At 42.4% G+C, this 12,108-nt stretch overlaps 1 protein-coding gene across 1 annotated transcript in view; it reads right to left on the reverse strand.

Annotated features, from left to right (window-relative positions):
• ppfia4 (PTPRF interacting protein alpha 4) overlaps positions 1-11,012 on the reverse strand; it is an 80,509-nt gene extending 69,497 nt beyond the window's left edge. Inside the window, exon 1 of the mRNA XM_061833372.1 lies at positions 10,755-11,012. Coding sequence (XP_061689356.1) covers positions 10,755-11,012 — 258 coding nt within the window. The remainder of the gene's footprint in view (positions 1-10,754) is intronic.
• Between the last annotated feature and the right edge of the window lie 1,096 nt (positions 11,013-12,108).

Consider the following 12,108-nt stretch of genomic DNA (forward strand, 5'->3'; position numbering starts at 1 on the left):
ATCAGTTAATGCTATTTGCATGTTTTTTCACTTGAAATTTACTCTCTGTTGTAAAATTAAACAAATAAAAGACAAAGTATTATAAAACAGACATAACTTATGCATGCATTTCAGATGGCTGTTGTTGTAAAGTGTTAACATATGTAGATGAATTATTCAACAGACTTTTTTTATTTAATTAATTAGCCGATTAGCCGGTTATGAGATTTTTTTTTGTTTCTGCCAAATTTCGGAATCATAATCAATAAAGTAGGTGCTCATATCACCCTAAAGGAACAAAGCGCCATGAGCAAGTTGTAATTTGAATGCCTTTCAGCGGTTAATATGCAGGTTTAAAAATGTATAAAATAATATAACTCCAGTTGACACACTAGTGGTACAAGTTACCGTGTGTAGGAAATGCTCTGTGGATAAATTGTTCTGCTATGCTAGATGATGCTGTAGAAAAACTATCAGCACAAACGCAACAACAGCCTGAGGACCTGCCATTGTGTACATGCACATGCCTAAATTGACCACTGATAATTTTTCAAGTCATAAGTAATAATAGAGGTGTTTTTAAATGTTTCCAGGCTCAAAATGTCATTGCCATGGAACAACCAACCGAAACATGTCATTTTTGAAATTATAATCAGTGTTGCACAAATCCCATGAAAAGTGAGGGCATAATGGGGTTTCTATTGATGTAGCAACTGTTAATAGGATGAATAAATGGAAAAAATATTTAGTGGTGCTTCTAAACAGATCTTTTTTGATCACTGTAACCATCACAATTGACATGAACGGATGAGATCAAAATGAAGGACCAATTAAAAGTGAGTCTGGTCTGAGCAAGGGTGACCGCCTCAATCTCAGCAAGCTCACTGAATGGCTTGTTTCTCAGAATATTTTAAATTTAAATAACAGTAGTTTATTGAGTTTGTGGAAGGGCAATAGTGAATGAGTTTCACTTTTCTACCAAAGCATAGTCAGGACAATAAGAATAATTATAATAATAAGAAATAATAATAATAATAAGAAACTAGCAGGATTTCATCTAATGTCATGTATAAACAACAGAACCCATGTTGGCTTACCTTCCTGTTAATTTTGCACGTTCGCCCTATCATTTTAATTGAAGGTTGAAATTATCCATGGATTTGAATTTTAATGTTTCTCTGTGTCTATGAGCCCTGCAACTGGTTTGTTAGTTGGACCTAACTCGTCCAATTGCAAACTGGGACAGGCATCAGGTCATTTGTGACCAAGCTATACAAGCAGTATAGAAAGTGGATGGAGAGATTAATGAATGAGACTAAAATGCTCTTATGCTGAAATGAGAATTATATTGACAATAATAAAAATACAATTTAAAAATAACATTATTAAGTGAATTATAATATGCATAGAATTTGCTTATTTGTTACATAATATTGAGCTTTTACAGTGGTGCATACATAGCATTTTGCACCCAACTTTTGGTCATTGTTAATATAAATGTCATTTCCCACAAAGATGTTCTCCTCCCTTTTTGAAAACAATTAAGTTAACCCAAGTAGTGGTCATTGACAAGCAAGGTTGGGCATCGTTTGATTAATTTCAGCAAAGTTAAGGCACACTTTTGTTTGCCTTTTGGGCACAACGCATTTTCGTGTGCGTTCTTCTTCATTGGTTTTAGGCCCTTCTTTGTTGTTTTTTGTCACTTTTTCTTCGGGGTCAGTGGATTAGGCATCAAAACTGGGTACTAGAAAATATTTCAATGTTAACTAACGTTCCAGTTCCAATTGATCCTCGATCCTCTAACCCTCATGACTACTGGACTCAAGTCTGTGAGTTTGACATGTATACTGAAAGCTGCATCATAAATGCACCCTTCACCAAAAAAATAAAAGCTTTCTTTTGATGAACACCATCATTTAAGAGAATATTTTTGTCCCTTATGTTTCTGTGCCTGTGTATTGTTCTGTTGTTTGTCTTCAGTCTTTCCTGACTCTTTTGGAGCAGACTGGCCCAGAACTGTCAGATCACACACAGACACACACACATGCACACGCACACACAGACACGCACACGCACAAACATGCGCACGCACACAGGTGCGGTAACGATGGTAAATGGCTATGTTGCATCTGTTAGAATACAAATGTTTTTTGTTTGGGAAAACCAGCAGAAGACACAGTGTTTGGTTTGAGGATTAGAAAGGTTGCTCTGTTAAGATAATACTCATGTATGAGCTATACCACCTTAAGAACGGTTAGAACTGAATGCAGAAGAGAAAAAAAACACATTGAGACACTTCTAACCCAGAGGGTTACACGCCAGTACTGGCCACAAGAGAGGCCACAATACTGTTCTAATACATTTCGCTCATCCAAAGATGAAATTCAGCCTTCGCTTTTGCAGTTATTTAAAGGTCTACCGACAACCAAATATGCATTTTAAAATAGATATTGTTATGAAAACTACATATAATATTATTCCGTTCAATGTCTATATTGAAAAAAAATGAGCGGAGACCATGTCATTCATGTGCAAAGTTGCGCTCGACATCCCAGTGGCAGCCATATTTCCTGCAACATAATTTACAGATGTCACACTGGGACAGTCGCCAATGAGAAGACGCCGTGGCACCAGCTATGGGAGATTTGGATTTTTCCGACGCCCCTGCAGACACGGAAGCTCTTTTCAAAGAAGAGAACATCTCACAATCGAGTGAAGTGACCGGGGCCATATTACCGCATCGTTTCGAACCATATTTAGATGATATGCAGATCACTTCTAACTAAATACAGACTCCCTGACAGACATACAAGGAGCCCGTTGAAATATTCAAAATGAAAGGCCTATAATTGTTTGATTTCACAACACTTTCCCAACAAATCTTATGTATAGTAGTGTTTTCAGGAGGACCCATGCCGGACGAAGAAACCACTTCAGGGGTGTCCAGACACCGGTGGCCGGTGGGGGTGGAGCTCCTTTCTCCTCCCCGCCAGCGGTATGACAACATGGGCCAGGTAGGCTACCGGCCCGAATCCAACGCCGCGTCGGGTGAAACGGCAGCTAACTGCGGTGACCGGCGATTTGACGTGTATCACGTCCCATCGGAACAAGAGTAGGACCCAAATGCAGGACTCGGAAGATGCAAGGTAGTTCAAGGAGAAACATTTATTATATGCAGAGGTAGGGGATCGAGCAGGCAGTCGGGTGCAGCAGTGGTAGTTGGGACGTCGGGCGAAGAGAGCAGATGAGCGGACAGGCAGGACTCGGAACACAGGAGAACAATCAAAGCAGGCAGAAGTAACGAAGGAGTCAGGCTTACAAGGTTGGTCGGCGAACAGGCGAAGGTCGGTACACACAGGTTCGATCAGGGATACCGGAGCACACGAACGGGACATGAAGATCAACGAACTGGTGGGGACCAATCGTCATCGGGGTGATATAAATACACTGACTAATCAGCCCGCATGAGACGCAGGTGTGCGCCCCAATCAGCGCACCCGCGCAGGCACCCGCACAGCTCGTGCTGGAGCGGCAGGATCATGACAACGTGACTCTTTTGTTAAGTTCTGAGAGGATGACATCGTCGGACGCCGATGGAGCTTTTTATTCATCCTGCTGCTAACGAACAAGTAAACAGACACTACCGATTTGACGCGGATCTTTTGTTACGTTCTGAAAGGATGACCTCGGCGGGGGCGGATGGAGCTTTTTGTTATTGCTGCTTTCGGAGAAGTTGCTCGAGTTTGGTAACATCTAGTTAGCTCATGTTACATGCTACTAAACTGTCTTTGTACTTCTATTTTATTGATTTGTAGTGTGTTGTTTTGTATTGTGTGTGATTAAATTGTCTTAAATGCGATACAAATGCTTTGCTATATGTTGCCGGTTTGACCAAGAGGATTTATTCTAAATTCACATGTGACATATGCTATAAACTGTGAGACAGATTAGTCCCCAACAACTATTATTTTTTTTAATAGCTATATACACACCTACCTGTCATTTAGAACCCACAAAGCTCTCGTCTTTTGCACCTGTGCAATCCATTTTTCACGATGAACCGGGTGTTTTGGAAAAGTGTGAAGAGTGAATCCATCCTCCCAGATGTTCGAGCAAAATCCAGCAATGCGACGAGCCGGCATTTGGGCTAACACGATGAAAAAAACAAGTCATATTTTGCCGGTACAATAGGTATAAACCAATATAAACACTCGACCCTGCAACTGTAAAATATGTCACTTCCTGGTTCTTCTCCAACTCAAATGCTTCGAGAGGATTTTCATGGCGTGAGATGCAAAAATCCATATATGACAACATCATGATGTGTGGTGAAAAAACAGATGGGTCCATTCCGAGTGCCTTTTTTTTTTTTTTTTTTTTTAATAAAAACAGACTAAAAATCATGCTTTACGTGTTGGTAGACCTTTAAATATGTTGAGGCCAGACTCACCACATTCTTCAACTGAACACTTGTTTATTGCTGGCCCTCACAAACCTTTCCAGCACAGGACCCAAATTAAAAATATGGTTACTCCCAGGACCCAAACTTATTAAAGTATATCTGTAATTGCCACAACATTAACATATATGATGATAATGGACATCCATCAATTTTATGATCTGCTTATCCTTAATAATTATGAGGGTCGCAGGCACAAGGAGAACATGTAAACTCCACAGAGGCGGGGCCGGGATTGAACCCAGGTCCTCAAAACTGTGAGGCCAACGCTTTACAGCTGTGCCACACTGCTGCCTGATAATGAACAGAAGATGGGAATTTTCAAGTAAGAATGGATCAAAAAGCCCTTTGCCAAGAAATTGTGTGCCTGTTGGATGATCAATAAAACAGCTTGCTTCATAACTCAATACAAAAAAATGACCCGCATGACCCATTTTGTCTCCTGAGCCCGATTTTGAGAAACTGCTCCACTGCATCTGCTCTCGGCATTACTGCTGGTGTGTGAGAGACCTGGTTTTGAAGTGTGTGCGTGTGTATGCACAGTTATCTTATAACCAAGCATGCCAGTCATAATGTGTGTCTAATGTCCCTGAGGTGTATGACAGTATAACTAATACTTGCATTATTGCTAACATTACACATTACGGTGAAGCAAGATTAAAAAACGGACATGACAGCCTCGTCACGTCCCCTCTCTCTCGCTCTCTCTCTCTCTCACTCTCTCTCTCTCTCACACACGTATACACGCACACGCACACGCACACACACACACGTAAGAGCATGTGTGAAAGGCAAGCAGCCCAAGGCGATGTACTCTAGCAAGCAGCCATGCTTCTCCCACAAGCGGCTGCAGCGACGCTGTCATCTCCAGGATGGTTCCCTCTCGCTCGGTCTCTCGTGCTCGCGCACGCACCCACACACACACACACAGCATCATGCTCGGTATGACATCACGCCGCACACATGTGGACCTGAGGGTCGGAGGGGATAACACATTATGTGCTGAGGCCTCATTGTCGCTATGCTAGGTGGCTGCAACATCACATAGTCAGCTCTTTATCTCACACACACACTCACATGCTATCGTCAAAGATATTCCAGGTCACCATAAGCACAGAGATGAACGGCCCTGAGGAGCAGGCAGGTCGCCACGTGAGGCTGTTTCAATCACATTAATGATAAGGGGGCCTTGGCCTCTTCTCTGTGGAGTTGCCAAGCAAAATGTGGACCAGACCTTGATAGTAACAACCCACTTTTCTATATTTCTTGTGACTGAAGGATGGCTGCATACGCAGGAAAGCTGTGATCAAGAGCTGAAAAACCCATTAAGGAGGCAACATGATGCTAGTCACGACCTACATCTGCAACATCATAAGAAAGAACTAAAAGGCAGGGAAACAGTTTTTCCATCGTTAATTACTGTCCTCTGATGATTTACTATATCTGACATATTAGAAACATTGGGGCAGCACGGTGGGGCAACTGATTAGAGCATTGCATCACAGTTCTGAGGTCCAGGGTTCAAATCCCGTGCCCGCCTGTGTGGAGTTTGCATGTTCTCCCCTAGCCTGTGTGCACTCAGATTTGCTCCCACATCCCAAAAACATGGATTAGTTGAAGACTCTAAATTGCCCCTAGGTGTGATTGTGAGTGCCACTGTTGTCTGACTCCATGTGCCTTGCAATTGGCTGGCAACCGGTTCAGGGTGCACCATGCCTCCTGCCCGATGACAGCTGGGATAGGTTCCTGCACTCCCATGACCCTTGTGACGATAAGCAGCTCTGTAAATGGATGGATGAATAGATAGCACTGGGTCTCATGGTAGGCATTATTGTAATTATTGGAATCAGACTTATTCATCTGTTTTCTGGTCTGCTTCTTACAAAGGAAGACCATTTTCTGCCAGGTTTTCCAAACCTTTTTGCCTGAAGACCTAAATTACAAATTTGGTTTTCTCCCAGTGATTCAAACTCATGCAAAAGAGAATCGTCACATCCACCAAGCAACAACAACATCATCTACATTATGACCTCTTGCACAATACCGTGCAATGACATCCAATGCAAGACATATTCACTTTTAAGAAGAAAATGAATTTCGGTTTTGATTCTCACTGTCAGGGTGGTATTAAACCAGCTTGTTCACGATGGTGGTTGAAAAATAAGAGGTGTCCCAAATACGGTAGTTTAAATTAGTCATGTAACACATTGTGATGGTACAACACAACATTTCACAGCAGTCGTGATGACGCAGTGCAATTTGATACAAATGGGAAAAAGGAAATTTGGGGAAAACACTTTTAAACGAGTGGAAAAACAGCTTTAGCTAAACAATGCTGTACTAGTGCTGGTGTAAGTCTTCACTCACACACCACATAAACAGGGATGAAGCTGTTTCGTGACAGAGGACAAGCTGTTGTATAGGTATACATCACCAGAGAACAGCATGAGTCTGCCCTCCCCCACGATGCTACTAATGAGTGCCATCTAAAGCTATTCGACAGGATTCCGAGTTACTTATTAATAATTGCTTGACCCTTTTCTATCAGCACTGCACCCTCCAGTTGAGCATCAAGCTATGTGTATAACCCGAAAAAAAATGCATCTTCCCTTATGTGTGCACTCATAGACTAATGGCGGACCTGCGTTGGTTCTATACTCCAACAGCCTTGCTCCTTGCGCCGCATGTAGAGCCACTTAAAGAAAAGTTAACTGTTTATTAAGTTCACTAACCCGCAAGCCAACAACCTAAGGAACTCGTTCGACCGCGGCAAGGTTGTCCAAAACGTCAGCGCCTCGCCTGTGTCTGTCTTGCCACATAACAGAGACGCACCAAAGTTAATGATCACCACAGCAGAAGTTATTATTTACCCAGTAGCTGAGTCCAGATACTTCAGCACATAGCATATGCACAAACATATTTTATTGACAGGTGAAGGGCTGTCTCCACCACCTTTGGCAGGCACGGCCATCGTTCTGCAACTCGAGGGTGTGCCTTATTTTTCATGATTACAGAGCCTTATTTCAAATATATATTGTTGTTTTTTATCCATTCAGACTCGGCAGGCTTTTGAAAAACCCTTATGTGTTATGTCATATGTACAAGACATTTTCATTTTCTTCTTTGGTGCATCTTTAAAGTGAATACACATTCTGTATTTACAGTAGGTATGTCTAGTAATGTAAATGTGTACTATGTACTATATGTATGAATTTCTATTGTAGCATGTGTACAAAACAAAAGGATGTATTGTACAAAATCTACTCAAAAACATTCATCCCTCCATTCTCCATACTTATCCTGTTAAGGGTCGCAGGGTGTTGGAGCCGATCCCGGCTGACGTTGGGTGAAAAGGCTGTCGCCGGTCAGTCGGAAGGCACACGTAGACACAGACAACCATTCGCATTCACTTTCACACAATCAATGAGAGGGAACTGAACCCTCGGGGCCTGCGCCAAAGTCACGCCCTTACTTAAAAAAAAAAACTGACTGAACAAACGTAAATGTTTTTTGAAAAGTAATCGACAACATTACAATAAAAATATGGAATTAAAAAATGGTGCTGGGGGTGTAACGATCCATGTTAGCAACGATTCAATACATATCACAATTTGCAGTTGCCGAATCGATTCAAGGTTTGGTATTGGTTCATTTTGAATGATACCATCTGAAACAATCCAGTGGTTGGAAATCAGTTCAGTAACTTTTTAGATAAAACTGCACTGAGTGTGACTGTGAAATAAATAACTGCATACTAGCCAGTGAAATTTCTTAGATTCCTATTTTTGGAAGGGAACTAGGTAAATTGTCTTATTGTGTCCTGTAGTGCGTGCTTTTTTTTCCTAATGGACTATCATTCTAGTGATGAAAGGTTGATTGATGTATTGATTGTGTTGTTTTCAATAAAACAAAGTTTTATATTGTTTGAGCTATGATGTCATTGTTGGGTCAATTTATTCCCTCTGGTAACAAATGTGTACCGGTAATTGGTTTTACAATGGGAGCACGGAGACGCAGGTGGTTAGAGTGTTGGCCACACAGTTGTAAGGATCGGGGTTTTAAATCCTAGCCCTCCCTGTGTGGAGTTTGCATGTTCTCCCTGTGCCTGCGTGGGTTTTCTCCAGGCACTCCGGTTTCCTCCCACATCCCAGAAACCATGCATTCATTGGAGACTCTAAATTGCTTCTGTGTGCCCTGTGATTGGCTGGAAACCGGTTCAGGGTATACCCCGCCTCTTGCCCAATGATGGCTGGGCTAGGCTCCAGCACTCCTGTGTCCCTTGTGAGGATAAGTGGCTCAGAAAATGGTTGGATGATTTCAGAATTACAAGATTTTGAGAATGAGTTAAACAGTTAAATACTAATGACTAGAAACGAAGCATTGTGAGATTTTCATGAGAGAAATCATTGAGGAATACTGTTGATAATACTCATACATAGCGAGCTAAAAATGAACAAACCTGCTCTTTGGAGCACGAACCTAAACATGAAAGTGCGTCTAGTAGTTGAGGTAGTACTACTCCAGTAGCTGCTCTTGTTCACCTGAATTTCCCTTGACGGTTACTTTGCTATCATTCTTAGGAGCTGGCAAGCTAAGCTAAGCGAAGCTAAGCTAATCATCTTAAAAGGTTTCAAAACTTTGCAATTTGGCTCAATCATACCCTTGCTCCTCAATGGTAATTTCTTGCTTCCCTTCTTCTCTTGCTTAAATCCAGTGTTATTTCCTAGCATTGATACAACAACACAACTGAGTTTTTAAAAAAATTTAAATGTGGATACTTACGTCCTTAAGGATAACTTTCCAAGCACAAATTGATCCGGTTGGATTGCAGGAATATAAATCCATAAATTGATATAATGAATAAATCGTTACACCACTACTTAGCACTCTATTACACAAACAAACAAACAACACTGCTGACATTATGAATATTCAGTATATGCACTATATATTAATACAGTATTCTTTTACTTATGGATGGCCCTCCTATTGGCTGACATGTCTGATAATATATTAACTTATTTCCGATGTTTATTTTTTTTTTTTCACTAGACATAAACTCATTAATTTGGTTGTTCATAGTTTATTACTCAGCACTGAATGTGGTTCCAGCGAGACTTCACAAAAAAATGGTACTGTGTAGCACCAATCACTTATTCTGGTACTTTGTGACTCCATCTAATTATAGTTTAGTGCTAGTTTAGTATGGCTCAGCGGTCTTCTCCTGTTAATTACCCCTCATCTTCCTTTTGTGATAGAATTGTAGCTTATTGGCCAACATGGAGGCAGCGGTTAGTGATTTTTAGAGGAGCGCCATGTTAGCCACACAACATCTACTGTGGCTAATATGGCTGGCCGTAGTAAGGCAGGCTGGAGGCTAGTTCTTTTTACAGTATACAGAGGAAAATGTGACGACATCATCAACAAACGTTATTATGCTATTTACAAACTGTCAGCTGACACTGGTATTCAGTGGAGCTCTGTGTTCGCATGCAGGCAACTCGCTACTGGAGTGTCAATGTCACTTCCGGCTTCAGCTTTTGATTATTTAGCCCAAACCGGTGACCCCCTCACCTTGATTAATTGTTGTAATTCTTAATCTATGAATGCGATATTAATGTGAGTACTGTGTTTTGAGTAGTGCTATTTCATATAATATTCGCTTGCTTTAAATTTTTTTGTTTTTTTTTCCGGTTGACAAGCCATCAATTTTTCTGGTTTGTGTTGTGAGCCAAAACTTGATGCACGAGTGTGTTTCAGATATACCACTGTTCAATGGCGGCAGACAACACCACAACATTGGCCCAGGCTCTTGCTTCTCACTCACAATTTGAATTATGAAATGAATTAAACTCAAGTCAACGTACCACTGAGAAATAAAAATCATACTTCAGGTTTTCAGTCCTCTCTGTAGGTCCAATGAGTATGAATAGGAATTTAGACCGGTTTCTGAAATAAAAAATTTCAACATGTTTTTTCCTTTGTACCCCCGGGGCAGGCTGGTTAACTGGAGGGAAGACAATTTGTCCAAGATCTTTTCTGGAGGATAGCACTCACTCACCCCTGTATTGATACCACTAGACGAGCATTTGTCCTCAGTGAAACACAATTATTTCAAGACAAGGCTACTGTGATAACAGTAGTGATCTTTACAATATGTATGAAGAATGCCAGTGACCACAGCTCTATAGCTATATGAAGCCTAGAATTCACCAACTCAAGCACCTAATCGATCAGGCTACCACAGAGCACCAAATAATAATGCAATGTGAATGTATGAAGCCTGGGCCCTTTTCTGAGATCGGCTGCTCCTCACCTGAGGCAGGGCTGCGTTGATCTGACGCTGCAGCACGTCTCTCTCGTGCAGCGCCCCCTGTAGTTTGGTCTGTGACTGGATGAGGGTCTCCTGGGTCTCCCTGAGGGACTCGAGTAGCTTGTCCCTCTCGTCTAGCATGTTGACCATCAGCTGTTCGAAGTTGGCCTCCTGCTCGGAGCCATTCAGGACGCTGCCGGCTCCTCTCGGGGGACCAGCCGAGTCCCCCTCGCTGATGGTCGGCATCACCTCGCACATCATCTCTGCTCCGCTCGATGTAGGGGCGACCCGGACTGTCGGTTCTGTCGATGCGTGTGACACAATTAAACACAACCTACGCATTTCAACTAATTGGTGGCCACGAGGAAAAAAAAAGAAGAAGAAAAGACAGCGTGCATTTATGGACGCGTACCCGATAATTTCACTCGCCAAGTGTATTCTTCAAATCGTGCATCATCTTACCTATTCAGGGTAATCGAAATGATGCGATAAGTGGCGACCTTTCATCCTCGTTAACCGGCGTCGTTTCTCCCGGTGTGCAGATCCGCCCTGACCCGCGCGCCATGCACTCGATTGCATTCGATGCTCACATGTACCAAGACCGGCGTGACGTGATTGACAGTTCAGGCGCGCACCCGCTTGGAGGGGCGGTGTCCGCGAGCACGGCGGAGATCATAGTAAGGAACAATTCCAAAATACCAGAATAGCTCCGTTAGCGAACGTCTGATCTGCTCGCGAGGCCAGTCAATGTGTGGGTGTCCGTCAGTGTACGCGTGTGTAAGAGAGTCTTATCTTCATCCGCCTTCCCTGCTTCCATCCATCCCTCCTACCAAACACACACACACAGACACACACAAATGCACGTGTGCGCAAGCACGCACATACGCGCGCGCACACGGACACACAGGGAATCTTCACTTGTCACCTCTAGATGAACGTTTAGGTCGTGCGTGTCGTCTGTTGCTTCACGGGTGAACGTATATTGTGCACTGTGCATGGCTATTTGCATGATTATCACCCAGGAGCTCCATCACCATGACACACGCTCATTTGTATTGTGCATGATTGGACACTTGGATGCAGAGCGCTCCCTGCAGGATCTCCGCTTGTAAAGTAAGACATAAAATGACGCTGTTAGAGCAAGTCTTCTCGGGTTTTAACTGGCCTAACATGTGCCATATACTTCACAAGTCACACACTGTACAGTGGAGAAAAGCAATATCCACATATGTATTTGGTTTCTTCAGAAAAATCCAACCAGGTAACACCCAGAGAAAACCCACACGAAAAACATGTGATTAGCTGAGTTTAAAACATGGAACTCAGAACTGTGAAGCAGAACTGCTATAACCACTAT

The sequence above is a fragment of the Syngnathoides biaculeatus genome, chromosome 10 (assembly GCF_019802595.1).
Source record: "Syngnathoides biaculeatus isolate LvHL_M chromosome 10, ASM1980259v1, whole genome shotgun sequence".
In the NCBI taxonomy this organism is placed as follows: domain Eukaryota; kingdom Metazoa; phylum Chordata; class Actinopteri; order Syngnathiformes; family Syngnathidae; genus Syngnathoides; species Syngnathoides biaculeatus.